This window comes from Panicum hallii, chromosome 8 (assembly GCF_002211085.1).
Source record: "Panicum hallii strain FIL2 chromosome 8, PHallii_v3.1, whole genome shotgun sequence".
Lineage (NCBI taxonomy): Eukaryota > Viridiplantae > Streptophyta > Magnoliopsida > Poales > Poaceae > Panicum > Panicum hallii.
Genome location: NC_038049.1, coordinates 8,004,653 through 8,029,440, shown reverse-complemented (window position 1 = coordinate 8,029,440; position 24,788 = coordinate 8,004,653). Strand labels below are relative to the sequence as shown.

At 42.1% G+C, this 24,788-nt stretch overlaps 1 protein-coding gene across 1 annotated transcript; it reads right to left on the bottom strand.

Moving 5' to 3' along the window:
* Positions 1-65: 65 nt before the first annotated feature.
* LOC112902884 (probable pre-mRNA-splicing factor ATP-dependent RNA helicase DEAH4) lies at positions 66-24,495 on the bottom strand. The gene is made up of 16 exons (XM_025972076.1): positions 24,166-24,495; positions 23,523-23,615; positions 22,986-23,090; positions 21,658-21,875; positions 20,538-20,590; positions 16,436-16,552; positions 16,153-16,244; positions 15,115-15,201; positions 14,777-14,991; positions 13,908-14,000; positions 10,645-10,768; positions 10,428-10,569; positions 9,728-9,797; positions 1,380-1,537; positions 791-966; positions 66-692 (listed from the first exon to the last, which is right to left on the bottom strand). Exons 1-16 carry the CDS (start codon positions 24,390-24,392, stop codon positions 542-544), a joined length of 2,121 nt encoding a protein of 706 aa, XP_025827861.1. The 5' UTR covers positions 24,393-24,495; the 3' UTR covers positions 66-541.
* Between the last annotated feature and the right edge of the window lie 293 nt (positions 24,496-24,788).

The following is a 24,788-nucleotide window of genomic DNA, read 5'->3' as shown; positions in this document are numbered from 1 at the left end:
GCGCCTGACTGCGTCACATGGGTTACTGGAAGGGGGATGGAGTCAATGTTCAGGGGCTGTAAGAATTTTACCCAACCAGTCATTTCCAGGGGCAAAAAAAAAAAATCGTTGGCATGCTTGTGCACAAGAAATTACAACCGGAAAGCTCTTACGGGTGAGAAAGAATACTAAGCTGCCAAACAGGCCCTTGGAGGTGAGAATAGGTCTCCAACAAGTTGCCTAAATAGCTTCCTAATTTTTCCATGCCCAAAAACCTGAGCGGAATGATCCTACAAGATGGCTAAATAGCTTCCTAATTTCACATACGATGTATGCCGTACACAATTTCTGCAACATCTCAGTGTATCCGATTCAGCCAAAGAACACAATCAGTAGCTATGCATTGCCACTCCAATAACCAGCAATCACCTCTGTTTGCGCACATTGAAAATTGATGTATGCTCTTAGTTGAGCAAGTATGCACCCCCCACTGGACAGATATGTTAGTATGATCTTCCAGAGAAGCTTCAGGCCACAGTCTTCAGTTATCAGGAAAAACGTGTCATTTCTTGCCTTTTCGTGCAAGGTAGCGCTCTCGTGCTGCCTGGATTTTACTGTCCACCTCAGATTGTTTAACATCAACGGCTTTCTTTGGTGCGTTTATTTGTTTATCCTCCAGAGGTTCAGAATCTTTCGGTGCACTTGAACCACCACTGCAATGAGATACATAACGTTGACATTAGCTATCACAATGTTTGGCTGGATCATAATTCAGGAATAATGCTTTTAATCCAGAAACTTGTTAATATACCTTAATCGGTTTACATCTAATTTCTCAAGCTTCTTCAATATAGGCTCAACCCAGGCCTGATCGACAGCACAAATGTTTCTCATGTATGGACGAGTTGTACTTATCAGCTCATGATAAACAACGTACATTGGAAACTTCCCGTATTCATCCGCTTCCAGTACAGAAGATGGATGCACCTGCAAAAGAAGTTCATCATTCAAATTCCCAAACTACACAATGTGAACAAAACTCGTGAATTAGTTCATCAAAGGAGATTAATTATGCCATTAGTAGCTTCATTTGTATGGCATACCACAAATAATCATATATGATTAAGTGTGGTTATGTGCTCTTAAAGCATGTTCTGCAAGAAAGCATTGCTAAGCAGCATTCCCTCAAGATATGGCACCCTAAGAAACAATTTTAAGTAGCTACTTGCAGTTTCTTTGGCTTCTATGTCCAGTAGAAACAAGGGATAAAAAAGCATGCAAATTTGGTGGTGCTGATCTTAGAAGTAAAATTGTTCATGAGCATTCCACTACCCCTTAATTTTTGGGAAGCTATAACATTACAACAAACTAAATCTGACAGAAATTACACAATTCAATACCTGCACAAGTTGGGCCCTATAGCCAACAGTATGGTACCCATTGTGATGCAACATCCTCTCAGCTAGCTGGTTACCATATCCTACACAGAGAGCTCTCCTCAACTTTCTATAGTCAGGGTCATTCTTCCGGCTTTTCCTTGCATGCACATCAGTTGGACCTAGATTATAAAAAATTCCAAGTTAACTTGCCTGTTTTTCCACGATGTCTATAGAGATCAAGGGTAACTTGAGATTAAAAGTTATGGGCAAGTTAGAGTAACCCCACTTAAGACACATCATAAAAAATAATGGCCAGTTTCCATATACAATCATGCTTTACGGTGGGCATCGATAGGAGCGAAATTTCGGACGGCCTGCTCATGCCACGTGACAGCACCAGTGCACCACGTGTCCAGCTTCACGCCACATAAGGCTTATGCTATCCTTCGTCCTTCCGCTGGATATTTACTCTCTAGGCGACGTCTCCATACAAAAAACTCTAAACACGAAAGTTGTAGGGAATTTGAAAATCTACAACTTCTGTTTTAGCCCAAAGTTCATTTGAGCCACGGTTTAAAAGTTACATTAAATTCAGGACTATTAGGATTTGAATTACTAGTCATTTCTTGTGTTAAATTTTTAAATTTTGCAAATGGTGTTTGAAGTACACTCTATAAGGTACTAAATATGAGTGTGCTTTTATACTACATTCGTCATGAAATGTGGAGCATGAAAAGGCTATAAACACAAAAGAACAGAACTCACATACACGGCATACATACACATGCACATGCACACACATAATTAAATGTATTGTTTTAATGATTCTAGATTATTATGCATGATGCTATGTTCAGATTTTCTTGCTTAGGACTTCAAACACCTAGGGTGTTACAGCCTTCCCCGCTTAAAAAGAATCTCGTCCCGAGATTCGGATAAGTATGCCTAGTGTGGATAGTGCGTGTACCTTTGGGTGAGTTTAGAAAACAGCGGAAATTTTGGTTTAAATAGCTTTCAGTTTCCCAAGTGGCTTCCTTTTCAGTGTGATGGCTCCATTGGATTTTATACATTTTAAGAACTTTTCTTCTAGTGACCCTTTCCTTTTGATCAAGAACCTTGATAGGATATTCAACATAAGAGAGATCTGGTTCTACCAATATTTCCTTTTGTTCAACAATTTCTGTTGGAACTCGAATACACTTTTTGAATTGGGAAGCATGAAAGATATCGTGGATGGCTGCAAGCGGAGGGGGTAGTCGCACTCTATAGGCCACAGGTCCACAAATTTCGGTAATTTCATAAGGACCAACATATCAGAGAGCTAACTTCCCTCTCACTCCAAACCTTTGCACACCCTTGGTTGGTGAAACCCGAAGATAGACATGATCACCAACTTCAAATTGCAAAGGCTTTCTCCTTTTATCAGAATAGCTCTTTTGCCTAGACTGTGTAACTCTTAGATTTTCATGTATTACTCTTACTTTTTCCTCTACCTCGATTACCAAGTCTGGTCCAAATATTTTACGTTCTCTGGTTTGGGACCAACTCAAAGAAGTTCGACACCTTCGACCATACATGGCCTCAAACAGTGCCATTTTCAAACTTGCTTGATAGCTATTGTTGTATGAGAACTCTGCTAGAAGTAAACATTTGTCCCAACTTTTGTCATAATGGATGACACAAGCTCTAAGCATGTCTTCGAGTATTTGATTTACTCTCTCGGTTTGCCCATCCGTTTGAGGATGGTAAGCTGAGCTTCGAATTAGTTTGGTGCCAAGAGAAGCTTGTAAGTGTTCCCAAGAACGTGCTACGAATTGAGCACCATGATCTGAAATAATCATCTTGGGTACTCCATGTAAGCAAACGATGCGCTCGAGGTAAATCTCGGCATATTTCTTAGCAGTTAAGGTAGTGTGTACCGGAATAAAATGTGCCGTTTTCGTGAGTCTATCCACGATAACCCATATGGAATCATGCTTCTAGGAGATGTTGGGTAGTCCAACAATAAAATCCATACTTATATCCTCCCATTTCCATGATGGTATAGGCAAGTGTACCGACTACCTTCAAGAGGCTAGCTTTAACCCTCTGATATGTGTCACATTCCGAGACATACTTGGCGATTTCCCTTTCATTCTAGTCCACCAAAAGTTTTGCCTAAGATCTTGATACATTTTGCTACTACCCAGGTGAATAGAGAACTTGGAAAGATGTGCCTCGTCAAGAATTTATTTTTGGAGCTCATGATTCTTTGGAACCACTATGCGAGATTCAAACCATAGAACTCCATTCTTATCTTGGCAAAAACATTTATATTTCTCCTCTCCTTGAGAGAGTTTTTGCTTGATAATTTTAACACCTTCATCATGTAATTGTGCCATGATGATTTGATCATGAAGGGTTGGTTCAACAGAGATATAATTTAAAGTGCCTTGTGAAATTATTTCCAAATTGAGTTTCCTCATCTCATGACATAACGTTCCATTATAGAATTCTGCGGACAAGCAATTGCAATGAGCCTTGTGGCTTAGCGCATCTGCAACTACATTAGCCTTTCCTGGGTGATAGTGCACCTCAAGATGATAATCTTTGATCAATTCCAACCATCTTCTTTGTCTCATATTTAGATCGGCTTGGGTGAAGATATATTTGAGACTTTTATGGTCGGTGTAGATATCGCAATGAGTGCGGTGAAGATATATTTGAGACTTTTATGGTCGGTGTAGATATCGCAATGAGTGCCTATAAGATAGTGTCTCCATATTTTTAGAGCATGAATGACAGCTGCTAGCTCGAGATCATCTGTTGGATAATTTTGCTCATAAGGTCAAAGAGCTCGTGAAGCGTAGGCAATGACTCGGTTATCTTGCATAAGCACACAACCAAATACAAGTGCCAGATGCGTCACAATAAACATCAAATGGCTTGGTGTTATCAGGTTGAGCTAAGACTGGGGTTGTAGTCAAGTGTTCACGAAGAGTGGAAAACTTTTTCACAATTCTCGCTCCACACAAACTTCACTCCTTTCTTCAATAGTTCAGTCAGGCTTAGCAATTCTGGAAAAGTTTGGAATAAAGCGGCAATAATAACCAGCTAAACCAAGAAAGCTGTGAATCTGATAGACAGAGGTGTGAGGTTTCCAATCCATCACCTCTTGTACTTTGCTAGGATCAACGGCTATGCCTTCGCTGGAAATAGTGTGGCCCAAAAATTTTACACTATCCAGCCAGAATTCACACTTGGAAAACTTATCATAGAGCTGATGGTCTTTGAGACGCTGGAAAACAATGTGCAGGTGCTTAGCATGATCTTCCTCATTCTTGGAATAAATAAGAATGTCACCAATAAAAACCACAACGAACTTGTCAAGTTCGGGCATGAATACCGAATTCATTAGATATATGAAGTAGGCAGGAGCATTTGTGAGACCGAAATACATGACCAAACACTCGTATAGCCCGTATCGTGAGGAAAAGGCCGTCTCTGGTTTGAGGTAGTTCCAAACAAGGTTTAATACAAGTAGTTCCACAAGGTTTCTATATCTCAAACTTTTCCAACATGATAATCTACTCAAAGATAGTCTCTGATTAAATTTTCTTCTTTTTCTAAGCACCAGAACTAGTTACTTTGATTTAATGTAGTTTTTCTTAAGTAAAAACATATGAGCAAGTTAGACAGAAGTAAAAGGTTCCAAACTTTGTCCATAGCTTTTATGGATCAAAGTTACTCTACTGTAAAAGTTTCAACTCTAAAATATCAGTAAAACAGTATGAACAAACAACTCTAGCAAGATAGCACATCAAACAAAATCCAACAAAAACTATTCGTAGGGACATGTTCTGGCCCTAAAATTTTTACACAAGTTTTAACAAGAGACTACATCAAACAAGATCCAACAAAAACTATTCGTAGGGACATATTCTAGCCCTGAAATTTTTACACAAGTTTTAACAAGAAGAGATTAGTTTATAGTCCAAAAATCATTCGCAGTACTGTCCTAGATCAAGAGATACATTTATGAGCTTTCTAAAACAAGATTCATTTTAGCTTAAGTTATAGTTTGTAACTAGTCATCCATCTGTGCAAAAGTAGTCAGGTTCATCAAGAGGATTACAGCATATTTTAGTTTGCATTTTTCTGATTTTTCAATGATTTTAGATTGATTTTACAAGTGACAGCCTTTTGAAAACAGAAGTACTCGGATCCTCGCAGATAGGTCCCTGGATCTAGCAGAAAAGACCCTAAAAAGAACTTGCCGATTGCAATGTAGTCCCTAGGTGGGGCTGGGCTGTTCCCGGCCAAAATCCGGCGAGGGAACTAGTCGGCGGCAAGGGGAAAGGGGTGGGGGAGCACGAGGGCGTCGAGGGGAACCTATGGGTATGCTCGGTTGGGGCTGGGGCGACGGAAGTTGTGTGCCGGCTGTGAGTCAGGAGCTCCAACGAGATGCGGGCGGTGGGCGGCGGTGGTCCGGCAAGGAAGGGCAGCGTGGGGAAGTTGGGGAGAACCAGCAGGCCGAGGACGACCCGTTTAGAGCCTCGCTTTGGGCGGAGGAGCGGAAAGTGGGGCTCCACGGTGAGGTCGAGTGACGGCGCTAATGGCGGCGCAGTGGTGGTGCTCTGGTGCGCGTGAGCAGGGGCTTGGTGCAGCCCTTTTATAGGCTCACAGGGGGAGGAGGAGCTGGGCGTGACACAACGGAGGAAGGCGCAGCCGAGATAAGGTTGCGGCAAAGGTACGGCGTCGCTGGCGCGGCATGGCTCGGCCGTCGGGAATCGACGGCCGCGTGGCGTGTGTGAGCTGGCTGGGGCGGGATACGGGGCGCAGCAAATTGCCAGCAGCAGGCTCAGTCGGTGGCTGGTCGGGCCCATTGGGGGTCACGCCTTGGAGCGGCTTGCTGGGGCAGGCATCGTCGACCAGGTGGCCGGCGGCCGCTGCCCCTCGATGGGACAAAACAGGGGAGGGGAGAGAAAAGAGAGAGAGAAGGGCCGGGATTCAAATTAAATTTTCTCAAAATTTCAAACAGAAACTTGAAAAACTTTAAACACGAAAATTGTAGGGAATTTGAAAATCTAGCCCAAAGTTCATTTGAGCCACGGTTTAAAAGTTACATTAAATTCAGGACTACTATAATTTGAATTACTAGTCATTTCTTGTGTTAAATTTTTAAATTTTGCAAATGGTGTTTGAAGTACACTCTATAAGGTACTAAAATATGAGTGTGCTTTTTATACTACATTCGTCATGAAATGTGGAGCATGAAAAGGTTATAAACACAAAAGAACAGAACTCACATACACACATACATACACATGCACATGCACACACATAATTAAATGCATTGCTTTAATGATTCTGGGTTATTATGCATGATGCTATGTTCAGATATGTTTGCTTAGGACTTCAAACACCTAGAGTGAAACTCATCGTCAAGACCGCCGCCTTGTGGTAGACGCCAGGGCACTGCTCCTCAATGACTCCTCCACCCCAACAACCTCACCAACCTCCTCTCCCCGACTGGAAGCACAACAACTAGAGACTCCTCCAGAGAAGGATGGCCTTCTCGGGGAGGCGCGAGTTGGTGAGCGCTAGAAGCAATCTTTAAAAGGTGTCACCTAGGCGTCGCGTAGTCGTCGCCTAGTCGTCCAGGCACTAAAGTTTCCTAGGCATCCAAGTCGCCTAGGTCTGCACGCGAGGCGTCCGCCTTGCCCGATTAGGCGTCTAAGCGTCAGCAAGGCGGCCCTAGCAGACGCTTTACGTGTGAAAAATCAGGGGGCCGCAGGCAAGAAGCGGCGCGCGCGGGAGGAATCGCTCCCCGCGGAACATCCCACCTCCCCCCTGTTGCACGGGAAGAGAAATTGAGGGCGTGAGTTAAGGGCGCGAGGCAGGGGAGAGAAGGGGAGAGGAATTAGACCTTCTAGAGTTCCAGAGGCCAAAGCCGCCGGAGCTCCGCCCCTGCCTGCCCAGTGAGATCCCGTCGCTGCATCCAGCCGCAGCGCACCAAATCCCCGCGAAGAATGGGCGTACAGCCCAGCCAGCAGCGGTGCACATCTCTGCTCTTCACGTCCCCTGCAGCAGCACGATTGGAGCCTAGCCATCCACCAGATCAAGCAATACTGCAGAGCCCAGCCTCCCTGCCGGCTGCCAGCTTCAAATGCCTTCCCGCAGGCCCTCAGGTCCGACCTCCCTTCCTGCAAGCCCCCCCCCCCCCCCCCAGCTCCGACCTCCCTTCCTGCTGGGCTACTTAGAGACTAGTTTGTGGGTAACTAGCTATTGAGAGATGAGACATTAGACATTTCAGATTGGCTATCTTGATAGCAGTAGTCTAGTACTCTAGTAGTAGTGTAGCACTCTTATTATGCTTATTATTTTCAGGATGCTTATGCTAAGTATTGGTAATATTAAGAACTGATTAGCTTCTGAATTTTAGTGGTATTATATCTTTAAGATGTTTGCATGGCGTCGCCTAGGCGTCCGGAAAGGGTCACTCGCCTCGCCTCGCCTCGCCTTACCACCTTTTAAACATTGGCCAGAAGAATCCCAACTCTTCTCATCCATTGCATGTCCATGAAGAACCAGCTGAGGCGTCATCGGTGATGTTGCAGTAGCTGAATTATGATGTGTTTATTGTTTCTTCGTGTTGCAATATGAGATTTTTGGATGTTGCAATTTATGATTTTTGGATGTCGCAGTTGAATGATTCTAGTGTTGCAGTAAGTGAGTTTTAATGTTATGGTTACCTTTTACTGTGTGCAGCTTATGACTTCAGATATTTCTTTCCAATGTTGCATCAAGTGAATTTAGATGTTGGGATTACTTTTTGGCTAAGTTGCAGCTAGTGAGTCTGGACGTTGGTAGCTTTTACCATGTTGCAGCAAGTGATTTTGCATGTTGAGCTTATTTAGTTTTCATGTTACGATCAGTAAATTTCGATGTTGCAGTGGTAGTTCTCTTTTTTTCAACAATAAGTAGGGGATGATGAGCATATGCTTAATCTGGTGGTGAAAACTTGATTCTTTGGAGGAGCTCAGCCATGTTTCAGCCGATTTTTCTTCAGAGCACGTCTTGGGAAGGAGTTCGTCAGTGGATGATGCACCTCGACCTTGTTCGTCCAAACGACGACGACGATGCAAAAAGGAGGCAGGGAGGAATCAGTCATGTTGCATGCAACATCAGCAAATGTTGCGACGGGAATTTTCCTGATCTGCAAATGTTGCGATGGGGCGATGGGTGTCCAGGTCCAGCGGATCGGATGAGCGGCTCTGATCGAATGGAGTGTCCGATGCCAGCACCTGGATTGCGTGTCCGGGCACTAGCAGCTCCATTCTGTATATCACATTTCTGCGTATTCTTTTTAAATATCTGACAGGCTGACCTTGTGCTTACATTTCAGCAGCAAGCAAACCTCAGTTAATAAATAAAAAACTGATACATCGGACAACTAAAGTGAGCTCTGGGTGACTTCCTGAGTAATCACTTGTTACATGCCCTTAGTTCCTGTTTCCATTATACGACCCTTTTGTTACATGTCCTTAGTTCTCCCGAGCCGCCGCCCCACCTCCCCAGCCACGGGCACGGGAGGGTCTTGCCGGAGCCCCGCGCTAGCCCGACAGCGCGGGGCTCCGGCGAGACCCTCCCGCGCCCGCGGCTCCTCCCCCTGCCCCTCCCGGCACCGCCGCCCCCGCCATGACCGTCTTCGCCCCCGCCCCGCCCTGGCCCAACCAGCCTCCTCCACCGCCCGGCCGGCGGCCACCGCCGACCGGCCTCACCGCCCCACGCCCGCCACCTCCGCCAGGCCGGCCTGCCACCCCCGACCTTCCTTCTAAGCTTGGCAATGGAGACTGCCGGAGCCCAAACAACAACCCCGAACCCTAACCTCGCCGGATATCTCGCCGGAGGTGGGAGTGGAGAGAAAAACGGGTGTGACAGAGGATAGAAATACCCGGGAATGATTTAGCTTTCCCCATTAACAAAACCTACAGTCTCCTAGACTCAATAAAATAATTGATCAACAGTGAGCACCTATGCTTCATAAACTGCACTATTGAAATGCCCTTATAAATCAAAATGGAAACTTCAAATTGGCTTAAGAGGAAGCTCAGAAATAGTATCAGCACTAGGGATGCAAGTTTTGCTTCCTCTGGGTCATTGGGGCAACACAAAACACATTTAATTGAACCAATCCAAATTTCGAAACAAACAACAGAAGTGGGATAAAAATGAACTAGCTAGCTGAGCCAATATTACGTACTGGTTCACCATCCTTAGCACTGAGCATATTTGAGAACTGATCTACTATATCACTGATCTTTCAAAGGGATCTGCTTTATTATTGATTTAAGGACTGAAGATAAAACAAAAGCTAGAGAATTGACCTTTTGCAATTTTTTGAATAATCTGACATAGTTGGTTCCTCACATCTTTGCTCAATTTCATACCCCGCACCTGCAAAAGACAGTCAATATAATACATTATGGTTACAGACTAGAATTACTGTCTTTTAAACATATACATTTGATGCAAAAAGTTTGACTATACTCGCATAATAACGCTAAGTTGTATCCTTGAGTGAATGTGAGCATAACAATAGTTAGCTGTGAGCCTGTGAGTAATAAATCATAATATGCATTGGAAAGCTGAAGGACCGAGGGCAAAAGTCGCAAAGCAGAATAAAGTAAGCACTTATGTGACGGCCACTGAGTACAGTTGAATTGATATAAAATAGTCTCAGAAATCTGTGCAAACCCAAGCTTTCAAGCACTATAAAATAAAAGACTACATGATCATTATATTTGAACAGATAACTAAAACTTATCCCTATGATCTTATAGATTCATTTCTGTACAGCATTCATTCCCTTTTGTCCTCCTGAGAAATCAGATGAAAGTTGTGGATTCCTATCATGAAACTGCATGAGGACAACCATAACTAGGGAATTTTGTGGAAAAGTCAGGCGATATCTTTTGTTCCTTCTGTCTTAGGTGATCGAAGACGATTGAATTTACTTTTACTAACTAACTAGCATGGCTAAGTCTATTATATTACACATATTACAATCATGTTCTTTTCAATCACCTGCAAATCATGATCAGAGCACCATTTTGGATCATATCCTGTTTGGTCCCAACTTTCGAATATCTGAAGCAATTGTATATGGTCACCCCAGCCAGAACCATCAGGAAGCTCGTGTCTTTTCCTCTTTCCCCCCACGTCCTTGCTGCATATTGTACAAGTCTTATCATATGATTGCGAATAGTAGAGTGCATGAGAGGAGGAAGAGGTGGGGGATCACCTTCTAGTTGATCGCAATGTGATTTCTGCTGACAAAATCGCAGCTACAGTTAATGCCTGAGACAAACATCCCAATTCATTCGCTTCAATCAAAGTCCTTGAAAGAGAAGGCTCCAGCGGGAGTTCTGTACAAAATTGAATCCTTAGATAACCAAATTAAAAGATTATGGAGGGAGTGGACCCGAATAAACTTATCCCACATAAAGAGTCCACGAAGAAAGCTTATATGGTCATAATTCCAAATCATAGAAAACCACATTCTACAACTACTTCACATAAATGTTTCTTGCTCATCAATAAATTTATGTCTACTAACACAACCACAATTAAATGCTCCCATCTGGACCCCTAACTCATTAGGTCTTATGAAAACCTACTACTTATATTTTTTATGTGTAGTTATTGTGCTAGTCTATAAGCTACAATTCCATTATGCTACAAGAACTTGTAGCATATACTAGGAACCTACTCATCATATCATTTGTAAGATGAAACCGTACAATATAATTAATACATTATTGAATGATGACAGCTTGATATTTATAGGATCTTGCCCTCACGAGGAGGGTCTGAGAAAGTCCAACTATCTCAAGTTCCATTCCAAATAATCTGCCGCACTCCATATATATAGAGTCCGGCCCTAACAAACCAAATCAACTACCAAACATAGCACTAACAAACCATTTAGTACTTCAAATAACAAACTATATCTATCTCAATCTATCTCAGCCGCTAGTGGACGCTCGATCCTTCTTCCTGCGCTGGAACTTTCTGCCGAAAAAAACTTGTCCATAACATACACCAACATTAGCTCATAAGAGAATCACCCTTGCTCAGGGGGCAAATCTTAGAATCAGATAAATTCATCAAACATGGAAACAGTCAAATCGTTGCGACATGTTTCTTTAGAATTATTGTAACCATTCAATTACCAATTAAACATCGATAATGATACACTCCCTCCTGAAAGAGCATCTAGGCCCCTAATTTGATTTTGGCGATTCATAACAACATGATCATTGCGACTAATGTGTGTTTTGCAGCGGCAATCTTAAGTTAGTGCAATGTTGGGCTTTCATAGTATTCTTGGCCCCCCATTGTTATGGTTTTCATTGTGCTGGTGCAAAGGATATGGGCAAAGATTAAGGATAAGCTAGTTCCAAGTGTCGTTGGGTGTTGAGAAGCACTTAGTAGTTTAGGATTTTGTTTTTCCTTTGGCCGTACTATAAAGGGGGGCAAGGTATAGTAGCTTGACCTAAATAAGCCTAGAGTATAGGTGTGATGCACACTTGTGAAATTCTAGTATTAAGTAGCTCAAATGAAGTCATGAGAAGCTTAGAGAAGAGTTAGAAACTCAAAGAAATTGAATTGGACGAGTTACCTAAACTCAGGAGTCACCGATGTATTTGACTGACCCATTCAGTCAAGGAAAGTTGGGTACCGAATCAGTCAGAGCTCGTTGGCACAACTGCAGTATGCCATTGCAATGACAGACTAATCTGATGCTCAGTAGAAATGCAGTGACCGAATTAGTCGGTGATACTGTGTCGAGTGTTGACTGCCCAGAAGCTACTGGAATGAGAGCTCTGTCCGGTGCTCAATAGAAACGCAATGACTGAATCAGTCGATGATACTGTGCTATTAGACTTAATACTACCAGAATGACCGATTGATCCGGTGCTAGCTGTTTTGGCTCTTACCGAGCAGTCGATGAATCGGCCGGTGTCGCTGGGACATCATCTGACCTCTCTGGAATGACAGCAAGATCCGGTGATCGCGAAGGAGTGTGGCAGACTGAATCAGTTGGTGACAGGTGAACGTTATCCTTGTGCAGAAAGGGGTCACTGACTGATCTGGTGGTGGTTCCTAACCGTGACCGAATCAGTCAGGCAATGCTGCATGGGCAGGATAAGGGGTAACAGCTAGTTCTTTGGACTGGGTCTATATATACATGTTCATCTCCTCCTAGGAAGCTCTCTTGGCACCAGGAAAGTCTCATACTCATACATGTTCAAGTGATTTGCAAGTTTCTTAATTGAAGATGAAGCACATCATTAGTGCTTAGAGAGTAGCAAGTGTGCACCCACCCCTCTCTTGGTCTTGTGTAGGTCAAGTGAAGTTCTTCGCTTGCTACTCTTGGTGATGTGCATCAACTAGACGGCTTGGTGGTGGTATTCTTGGTGAGCTCTCAAGGAGGTGTCTTGTGAGATGCCCCAAGAAGGTTGTGCTCGGTTTGGAATCTACTGATCCGGATTTGGAGAACGGATATCCACTAGAGAGCACTTGATCCTTATGCTGATCAAGGGGGAGCGATAACCTTGCGCGGGTGCTCGGACGAGAACTAGGGGAGAGTGCCGACTCTTCGATACCTCGAGAAAAGATATGCGTTCTAACCCTCTCTTTACTTTCCACAATTCCAATTTCTAGAATTCCCATGCTAGTATAGGGTTAGAACTAGGTTGCAAATCTTTGAAACGACTAGAACAGTCACACTTTCTAAGGTTTAGGCACATAGGGTGATTAGGCTTATGTGTAGGTTTTAGTCTCCGCAAGAAAAAAATTGTAGAAGCCTAACTCACCCCCTCTTAGGCATCTTAATCCTTTCACCTCCCTTCTTAAATATATGTCATCTAGGACAAGCAAATTAGTTAAATAATGAACTGATTTGCTTCTCCTAAACAACGTATATTTAAGAACAAAGGTAGTATACTGCCTGATGCTTGAAACAATAACAAGGAACCTCCTTACATAGTACATCAGAGATAAAAAACAATCATGTGCCAAGAATTCAAGGTATGTTAACATTGCCATGTATAAACACCAACTGATATATGCCTACATACTATCCATGTTGCTCGATCTGTAAAGAATTTCAAGGCACAATACCAAAGGCATATTGAAATACAGAGAATGGATACAATGAAGCTCATTACAAGCATATCTAAAACTCAAGATGACAACATTATATTATAATGACATGTGCAACTTGTATGGCTTGATTCTTCAAAGTTAAGGAGTATTATATTAGATTTGCCAATGTTTTAGGTTAAAAGATGTTAAAAAAAACTAATCTGCAAATAAATAGCTCAAGAAGGCTTTGAATTTCAATAGAAGCAGACAGATTCGAGAGATTCTTCAAAGTTAAGGAATATTATATTAGATTTGCCAACTTTTCAGGTTAAAAGATGTTAAAAAAAACTAATCTGTTAATAAATAGCTTAAGAAGGCTTTGAATTTCAATAGAAGCAGACAGATTCGAGATACCTGCCATAATGCGTCCAACATCTGTTATGTGCCCATTTTCATCAATTGCATCAATGAGGTATAATTGCCTCAAAGCATCTTCTAAGGACTCACCTGCAGACCATTCTTGAATTAAAAAAAGTATGCAGAAGCCACAGAATATAATTCCCACACTACTCCCTTTTGGCCACGGATATCTTCTATAAGAATAGTTTTGAACATTTGTATTATGGGCATAAGGCCCACAGGCCAAGCAGCCAGCCTGACCCAGAGGCGGCAGCCACCACACCACCTATCTGTTGCAGCCACTGGAGAGTGCGGCTGGCATTCTGCAGCCTCCCTTCCCCTCCAAGTGGGGCCCACCAACACGTTATGAATATTATAGAATAAGAGATAGATTTGCTAGGAAAGCTTCAATCGTATTAGACAGGGTGGAACATATCTATAAGATAATATCTTTTAGCTGTACCCATATGGATTAACCAGCAAAGTGATTTTCCCTCAAAGCTCCCTCTCCCCCTCCTTTCCGCTGCCGCCAACCCATGGCAAGCTGAAGGCTGAAGCCACCACCCAGGCGCCCACCTCTACCAAGGCCGACCATAGCTCGCCGGCGACAAAGTTCATTGCCCCACCATACCGCCTACCACAGCTACAACCTCTGAGAAACCATGTCCTCCAACCAGCCCCGTAACAATCATCCCAAAAGTAATTTCTTCACACGACTTCATAGTAATTAGTAATAACAAAATTTCATAATGCTTTAGAAAACAGTAAAATAGAAATAAGCCATCAAACTCTGCACATAATAAGTAACTAGGCAATAAAGAGATGCTTTTCAGGCTGGTTCAGAAGAATAATTTGAATTGTAAGAATCTGAAGTGCTATCTTACGTGATGGTGGATCTAGAAAATCAAACTTCAAGATGTTGATGTCCGGAAGATTTAACGATTTCAGATACAAAACACTTCCAGCAAGAGAAGAGCGTTGAATTTCAGGAACTGTAGCCTCAAGAAACTCCTTTTCATATATAGACATTGGATATAGCCTATAACACTTGCCGGGCCGAGTTCTTCCAGCTCGCCCTGCTCGCTGATCAGCCTGCACTCTAGTTATTCAATAAAATTATTAGTGCATGTTATCAACTAAAACTAGACATATATGGATGGAAGGAATATGATAGTGAACAAGATGCAGATAAAAACGAGATCACACGTGCTAAATTATTTACCTGCTGATCTGAACTACATCAAGTGAATACATTCCACTTGATGGATTATACTGGCGTTGCTTTACATAACCACAATCAATCACAAATCTAAAGAAATAAGAAATAGTACCATCAAAATCTTTGTGAAACATATAATAACAAAACACTTCAAGGGAAAAAATGGATATAGTGCCATTTTGAGCTTTCAACAACATGATAGATATTGCGAAGTTTGATAGTTCAGTTGGGCAGTTGCTCACTTGCTCCTATATCAATAGCTGAACTATCTTGTATCACTACATGCATCCTGATTAACATCATGTTTCTAGTTAAAGCACTCCCTCCTTTTCATAAAGCTATCATGTTTATTAAAAATTCTTGTTTTAAAATATTTACCAGTGAGTGGATCTACAGTTTGGTGATTTACGTTCCGGCCAACTCTACTGCTGCTATTAGTGATGTAAAAGATGTTCAATGACACCAAAATGTCATACAGGGCTAGCCATGATTTAATTCCAGTAAATATATCTATTGTCTCTAGTACCACCTTGGTCTCTTAGATACCATATAGTAAAAAGGAGTATTCAGCTATTAAGTATAAACAGTAAAATAATTAAATATAATCACATTATAAAGTTTGTTGCATCAACCGTAAGCAATTCTACATGCACTTACAAGTCATTCAAACTTTTTATATTCAGACTACATATTTTAGACAGTGACAAAATTCTCAGATGGCAACAGCTTACGTGATTTATAAATAATACCAAACAATGTAGATAAAGTGGCATGAGTTGTATAAAAATTTATGGCTTCACAGACAAATGAATGCTGTTTTGAATAAGATATTTTTCTTCTAAATGATAAATATTTCAGTGTTTCCTATTAGCAGAGACGTCGATGCCACACTATTCTATTATTAGAATATTATTTTCCTATCCTCTACTACTTCAGAAAACACCAAGAAATTTTGTCAACACCAATTTAAATACAAGAACTAGTATCTGAAGATGGAAACAAAAAGCACATGCTCCTCAACTGATTATGTTTGCTGCTTACACGACACCATCTACAGTCAGAGAAGTTTCAGCAACATTTGTTGCAACAATGAAGCGTCGACAATTTGGAGGTGCTGGAGCAAATACCCTAACCTGTATGAGAAGTGTACAAAATCAGAAATGATGCATAGCATGAAAAATGTTTAACGGAAGGAAGAAAGAGAAGCAAATGTAAAGGACTGCAAGGCTATCAAATCAAATAAAAGGTATGGTATTTATCCTGTAAGATAATAGCAAAGTCTCGTTGCTGAGAGGAGCAAACTAATGCAAGGCTAGGAACTTGCCTGCAATTCAGGTGGCAAAGAACCATGAAGAGGAAGGACAAGAGCATCCATACAGGAGCCTTCCTCAAGATTTTGAATTCTCTCCTCCAATTTTGAGACCATCTTGTCAATATCATCCTGCAGAAATCTCAAATAATCATAGTTCAGCATGAGCAGACAACACATAATTAATAAATGAAAGAAAAAAATAAGCATAAGAACCAATAGTTATCATTACATATAATACTTGAATAATACAATATAAGTTCCCTTATTAATCTTACAAGAAAAAGAAACTAGAACTTCCTGTATCAATACGAAATTAAATATCTGCAAAATTCCACATTAATTAATTATGACAAAAAGGATAGCAAAAAGGTAGCAGCACTATGAAAAAAAGGTAGAAATTCCTACAGTTGTCAAAAAGGATAGCGTTTGGTTCGGCAACTGTTAGGTAAACAGATTACAGAGGATTATAAGGTACCATTACAGAGGTTTGGTTCAACTTGACTCGTAATTGGATATCGTGTAATATATATCTCAGCAGTTCCAGTATGTATGTCGATTATGGCCATGGAGCCAAGGACTATAGAAGTATACTTGAAAGTCACAAAAAAAAAAATTGGTAACCAAATTACCAAATAAGAAAAGGGACATTGGTGTTTTTACCCTGGTTGTGAAGTCTAATTGAGATTTTGCTTTCATTTTTCCAACTTTGTGATTTTGCCCTGGCTTTTTAAAACCAAGGGCACCATTTTCCCCTGTTTTTGACTCTGTTAGATGTAGTGGCAATAAATGAATTAATTGCAGCCTTTGCTTGGTTGCGAGGACAACATTCCGGTGGCAGTGGCGGTGTACTCGACTTCCGTGCTCGCCGGTTAGCGCAGGAAGGCTTGGTTCTTTAGGCTCGCAGCGTGTGGCAGGGACTTGCAGCAGCCACCCTCCATGGATGTGATGCCGCCAACACTGCGCGCCATCCAGGCCAAGTGGAAGCAAGTGACGTTGCTTGTCAAGGCCATGGAGGCCATCCAGGATGCCTGGCCGGGGGCGCCACCGAGGCCGCGTGTGGCGCAGGCCAGGCAAGCGGCACATGTAGGTAAGGGACGGCAGCAGCAGCCGCATGGCTTGATGGCTCCCCGGTGAGCAGCTAGTGCAGGCAGGCAATGTGACCGCACGCCGTGGGGGGGGGGGTGGCGGCCCTTGGCGACGCTGCCAGGTTGCCTGCTGGACAGACAAACCTGATGGACAAGCAGCCCAGCAGCTTCACGTGACAACACCCAGCAAGTGCTTGAGGAATTGCCTGCAAAGTCTGTGCTCCATACCTTGTTCCCTGCATGCTACTTGCCCAAACTTAGATAGCCCAAGCGCTAACTATCATGCTTGGATATTGCTTGCAGGACGCATGGAATCGACCGGACCAGTACACCGACATGTTCAACAACATTTTCATGCTTGCAATGAGATTATAACTAGCTTTGTGATGCATACTGTGTGATGGTTGCCAATTGCTATATATGATTTCAGCATTGAATATATATGCAAGATGTATCGTAATGCTATCAAAATTTTGTCAATGTTTGGTCATATTTCAAATATATGCAAATTATGTCAATTTTTGCTGTCAAAAAAATATTTTAAATCTGTCAAAGTGCTGTCCAAATGTTTGATGTCAAAACAGGGGTAAAATCACAACGTACTCAGAAAACAACAACAACAACTTAGCCTTTTGTCCCAAGCAAGTTGGGGTAGGCTAGAGATGAAACCCACAGAAAACAAGAATAAAAACACAAAAAGGGCACAAGACAAAGGAAGAGTTAGGGGTTAAACAAAAAGTAACAAAGGTCACGGTTCAGGTACGTTAATTGCTAATCTCCAAGCGCTCCTATCCATAACTAATTCCTTAGCGATATTCCACTCCTTAAGGTCTCTCTTAACCGTCTCGTCCCAAGTTAGTCTAGGTCTACCTCTACCTCTCTTTACATTATTGCCCCACTTTAAAACTCCACTACGCGCCGGCACCTCGGGAGGCCTCCGTTGTACATGTCCAAACCATCTCAACCGATGTTGAATCAACTTCTCCTCGATAGGTGCCACCCCGACCCTATCTCGAATCTCCTCGTTCCGGACTCTATCCCTTCTTGTATGCCCGCAGAACCAGCGCAGCATACGCATCTCTGCTACACTCAGTTGCTGGACATGTCGCCTTTTGTAGGCCAACATTCAGCACCGTATAGCATCGCCGGCGAAAAACTTACCTTTTCGCCTCTGTGGCACCTTCTTGTCACAAAGGACGCCAGAAGCCTGCCGCCACTTCAACCAACCGGCTGAAATTCTATGCCTAACATCTTCATCAATGTCTCCATCTTTCTGAAGCATTGATCCTAAATACCGAAAAGTATCCTTCTTTGCCACCACTTGACCTTCGAGGCTAACGTCCCCATCCTCATGCCTAGTCGGGCTAAAGTCGCACATCATATACTCGATCTTGGTCCTACTCAGTCTGAACCCCCTCGACTCTAACGTGTGTCTCCACAGCTCTAACTTCATATTAACCCCTGCCCTACTCTCGTCAACTAGCACCACATCATCAGCAAAGAGCATACACCAAGGGATATCATCATGTATGTCCCTGTGACCTCATCCATCACCAAAGCGCAAATAGATATGGGCTCAATGCTGACCCCTGATGTAGTCCTATTTTAATTGGAAAGTCACTGGTATCGCCATCACATGTTCGAACAGAAGTCATCGCATCCTTGTACATATCCTCGATGAGGGTAATATACTTAGTTGGGACTTTGAGTTTTTCCAAGGCCCACCATATGACGTCTCTCGGTACTTTGTCATACGCCTTCTTTAGGTCAATAAAGACCATGTATAAGTCCTTCTTCTCCTCTCTATATCTCCCCATCAACTGTCGTACTAAGAAAATCGCCTCCATGGTCGACCTCCCAGGCATGAACCCAAACTGGTTTTGGGTCACCCTTGTCAATCTTCTTAGGCGATGCTCGATAACCCTCTCCCAAAGCTTCATCGTATGGCTCATCAACTTAATCCCCCGGTAGTTAGTACAACTTTGAACATCTCCCTTGTTCTTGAAGATCGGTACTAATATACTTCTCCTCCATTCCTCCGGCATCTTGTTTGACCGGAAAATTAGGTTAAAAAGCTTAGTTAACCATACTACCGCCCTCTCGCCCAAGCATATCCACACCTCAATGGGGATGCCATCAGGACCCATCGCTTTACCTCCCTTCATCCTCTTCAAAACCTCCCTGATCTCTGCCTCCTGAATCCTCCTCACAAAGCGTCTGTTGGTATCATCAAATGATTCGTCCAACTCAAAGGTAGGACCCTCATTTTCCCCATTAAACAACTTGTCGAAGTATTCTCGCCATCTGTCCTTGATCTCCTCATCCTTCACCAGAAGTCGATCTGTCCCATCCTTGATGCATTTGATTTGGTTTATATCCCTTGTCTTCCTCTCGCGGGTCCTAGCGATCCTATAAATATCCTTCTCTTCTTCCTTCGTACCTAGCCGTTGATAAAGGTCATCAAAAGCCTAACCTTTCGCTACACTTACAGCTCGCTTTGCAGACCTCTTCGCTAATCTATAACCCTCGATGTTGGTTGCGCTCTTGTCGAGGTGAAGGCGTTTGAAACACTCCTTCTCCTTAATAGCCCTTTGCATCTCGTCATTCCACCACCAAGTCTCTTTCACTTCCTGCTTGCCTCCCCTACTCACACCAAACACTTCTGAGGCCACCTTCCGAACACATGTCGCCATCTTTAGCCACATATCATCTACATCTGCTCCTTCTTCCCAAGGCCCCTCGCCTAGCATCCTCTCCTTAAACGTTTGTGCCTCTTCCCCTCTAAGCTTCCACCACAAAGTACTCAGAAAAGGTAGGATCAAATCCACAAGGGCAAACTTGTCTTTCTATAGCTGAATTGACACCGTTAAAAGCTCTTAACGGAATAAGAGCAAAATCATTATTCAGTTTGCATAGGTAAGGGCAAACTAACAGAGTTGAAAAATAAGGGCAAAGTCGTAATTGGCCTTCAAAGTAGGGGCATGAACACAAAAGCCCCAATTAACAATGACAGATCTTGAGGTACTGACCTTTCCTGTCATAAATATTAAGACATCCCCAGGGGGTTCCTTGGCATGGATATCTGACAACAAACATGTTCAGTTTAGTGAAAGAAATGGGAATTTATAAAGTTTAAGTTATAAACATTACATAACCCAAACATTTAACAAAACATAAACATGTAACTATAATATTCCCATGTGATAGATGTATGATATCAAAAAAGAGATATAAAGCTAGTTCAGATTTTTCATGGTTCCCAAAATATGTTGCCACCAATTAAGTTCAATAGAAAGCTCGTAAAAGCCAATGCAGGGCACAACTTATTTCTTGGGCATCTCCACGCAAAAGTAAAAGCTGTGATAAACAACATAATTGCAGCAGCTTATCAATAAGCAGAATCTAAGAACCGAAGCTGCTTTTCACCAGCTTCTACAATAAGTGGATTCTGCACAAGCAGAAGCTGCGCCAAACAGGGCACCTTGAGATGAGCGGGACTCAAGCCCATCATAGATGAGTAAGGTTCTAGAAACAAGTTATTTGTTGGTCAACCATTTTCACTTAGTGAAGAATTGCAAAATTGATGGTACAATCACTGGCAACCATCATGTACCTACAGTTGTTTTCTGTTTTAAGAGATAAAGTGTACTATCCATTAGATAAACTTGGCAGTAGTATTGTGGATGCACTAGACTTCAAATGGGGCTAGCATATTCCTTTGTTCTGAGAAGATAAAGGAGATCAAGTTAATCGAATTGTACGAAAGCGTATGGGGTTGCAAGACCCTAGTATTTGCAATGCCACTCCACATTATTTTACTCTAGGCAGCTAAAAATAAAGAGAATTTCTTCTTTGGATCTTTCCACCCTACCAACCAATTTCATGGTAGAATAGTGTGTTCAACATAAGGGTCAATGGCAGCAATCCAGATTCCCTCTTACCACTGTAATGACCGCTATTCTTCATGGTACATATTAAAAGAACTGGTGGCCTTTGTCAGAAATATTATCTCTATTCACAATAATGAATAAGATTCTAAGTGATACAACGCAGAAGCAGAACACAGTTGATGAACTAACAATATTGCATGACCATCCCAAAATCTTAAAACTGTAAAAGGTTACACAATAAGACAAAACTGCTTCTTACCTATGGCTGTTCTAAGTGAAGATTCTATATAATTTGTTGGGCGCTCAGTGCTGTAAAACTTCTCCACAGGGAATAGAGTTCCAGGAATGTTTAACACAGGGCATCCTGAGAAGAACTTTGAAACTTTTAAACCATCAAGAGTCGCAGAGGTGATCAGAACTTTTAAATCTGAAGCTCTGTCCTTGATCAATCTTTTCATCAAACCTAAAAGGATATCACTGTGTATAACCAGATAAATATTAAAATGAGCTTATGCAAACAATTTCCACAAGAACCTACATAACTCATCCCCTTAACACCAGTCCCAACTCAAAAAGAATAGAGCAGTACTGAATGTCTATCATCTCAGAACTATAGTTGGTAAAGTATATTTGTAGGTTCAAGGGTAGCACAAAGCAGCTCCGCACAATTAATCCATCTAATGTGCGAACTATGGAGAATGAGAACCTCAGCAAACATACTCTAAGCTAGCAGCATCTTACTATTTTCTATAACATTTCTTCCATTCTCCATTCACACCACTAAGGATCCATAATGCCGAACCAGAAAAAATATTAAGGGCCTGTCTAAATAAAGGGTATTTCATTCGACGTCATTCAGATTCAGTTCATTTTATACTCAATCCTAAAATTCCTAGGTAACATTATTTTGTAGGTCCTGCATGCCCTACCAATAGAGAAAGAAGGCATTGACAAAAATAAAATTAAGCTAGATGTAATCCTAATTCAAAATTAAAGTTTGTATTGTGCATAATATTATACATAGGCAAAAATTCCAATTCATCTGAGCTGAATCCCAAATATGTGGCAGGATGGCACACAACAAGCTTGTTAGCAAGACATGTGCCAAGTGCCCACTACGAACTACCTTTTCCCCGGTACAGGTTAGGACATAAGATAGAATTAACCAATAAACACATGACAAGAACTGAGATAAGTAAGCACGTCAAATGATCTGGTAGGCCCTAAAGTTGTTATCTATAAGGCATCTATGGTAGTGTGCGGAAAACTCTACTAAAATAAGTAATAAATGGTAATGACTAGCATTTGTACAGATATTTGGATTAGCCAGTTAGCCTCACTAAATACAGTAGCCATATAACGAATCTTTGATGGTCCTATGTTCTTAACAATGATGATGCACAAGAAAACAGAGTATATTGTATGCTTGCGGTAATGTAATACATTTACATCTAAGACAAGAATTCATATTATAGTAGTTGAAACAACTATCAAGTAAATGAATTGGAGTACAATAGACATGAATATCAAAACACATGCTACCTAATGTTAAATTGGCTCAAGTAGATAAGATTCAGGTACACATACGTGTTCAAACTACGCTCATGAGCTTCATCCAGTATGATCACTGAGTATTGCTTCAATTCAGGATTTGAAAGGCTTTCTCGAAGAAGAACGCCATCCGTGAGGTATCTATAAAAGAGGTGAAGAACTTAAATCCACAAATCCAGCACATAGGCATAGGGCAGATATCAAGCATAATCAGCCCAATGGGTTCAACTGTGAAATCACTCTTTATGATGAAACCTTGCAATCACTTTTAATCTGGTTACTAAATCAAAATTCAAGACTTGACTTGGCTCATTTTACTCTACCTATGCATAGAGCTTCAACATCACTCTGCATTACAAGCAACAAGAGTGATCAAAAGCTGATAGGAAATAAATGAAAACAAGAAAAAGGAAATGGCAGTATTACAATTTTTAAGCAATCTTTAACTTATTTTTCCCTTCTTCTAACACTGGTTGCTCCAACACTCTATGGACCAAAAGGTTTATTACATGATGCACCTCCAGTGGTTATTGAGCTTGGAATGCAATATTTCTGCATGTTTCTGAGGCTTACTTTATGCATGTTCTCTCTGAAGTTCTGTCCTCAAATCGAATTGCATAACCAACTTCATCCCCGAGTGGGACACCAAGCTCCTGAGCGACTCTTCTGCGAAATAACAAACAAAAGTGCTCTTATTCACAAAATCAGCTTTGTATTTGAAGGCAGTAAACAACACAGTGACGAAATAACTTTAACAGTGAGTAAAAGAACGAACATAGAATCCCATGCTGTTTAATTGACAGCAGCTAGCTGAGCAATCAGGAATAAACTCATTCAAAATTGAGAGTAGTTGGTCAAACAGGAAGTACCACCTAACAACCCTCACGTAACAGTTCCTTCTAAGCTTGTTCTGCATGACACTTTTGCTAAGAAATGAACGGGGTTATCCAAATTAGCTGTCAATCGCTTGTAAAACCTTCCAATCTGACAGGCAGTCTCCTTTCTAAATGCAAAGGTAGTTCCAATCCCAATTCAAAAATCCTTCTAATTGCAAATTGCAACCCACAAATTGACAGCAAGACAAAGCAAAAGCAACACATAGGGTAGATCCGGGAGCATAGGCATAAGCCAGAAAGCTGAAGCAATACTCTGCAATAACAAAAAAACATGCCCTCGCGCGCACGGGGTAGATCCAGAAAGGTATTGGTGCGGGAACCTGGAGACGGAGACGGCGGCGACGCGGCGGGGTTGGGTGACGGCGATGGGACCCCGGCGGGTGTATCCACGGCGGTGGAGGATCTGAGAGAGCTGGGTGCTCTTGCCAGAGCCGGTCTCGCCGATGACCACCACCACAGGGTTCGCGTCCACCGCGGCGACGATCTCGTCCTCGTGCTCCGATATCGGCAGCACCGGCGGCGCCGGCGGCGGTGACTGCGACGGCATCACCGAAAGAGGCGGTCCGGCTGAGGACGGGGTGATTTAGGGTTTAGCGTTTATTTTTCGTGCTGGAATCAGCGATAGCAACGGGTACCTGAAACCCCATGGGTTTTACTCCATTGGGTACCGATTTAGTTAACTTTTATAACCGTGGTTCCATAACGAGGAAGAAGTTATGCCCGTTAGGTTTATATAGACACGGATTTATTCATATAATATCCAAACCAGCAAACTTATCGGTTTTAAATCTGATGCAATACAGTACATACTACCATTATATTACGAATTTCTAACAAATTTGATGATAATACCATTATTTTATTATGAACGTGTAACAAACTTGATGTTAATACCATCTTTTTATTATTAACTTGTAACAAACTTGTTAATACCTTTGCCACT

Bases quoted from the DNA above. Each gene is read 5' to 3' on its own strand.
- LOC112902884 (XM_025972076.1), bottom strand. From the start codon at position 24,392: ATGCCGTCGCAGTCACCGCCGCCGGCGCCGCCGGTGCTGCCGATATCG. The intron at 23,091-23,522 runs GTAAGCCTCAGA...CCTCTTTTATAG, and splicing joins TCAGAGAGAACATGCATAAA to ATACCTCACGGATGGCGTTC. The intron at 15,202-16,152 runs GTAAGCAGCAAA...TTATTTCTTTAG, and splicing joins CTGACTGTAGATGGTGTCGT to ATTTGTGATTGATTGTGGTT.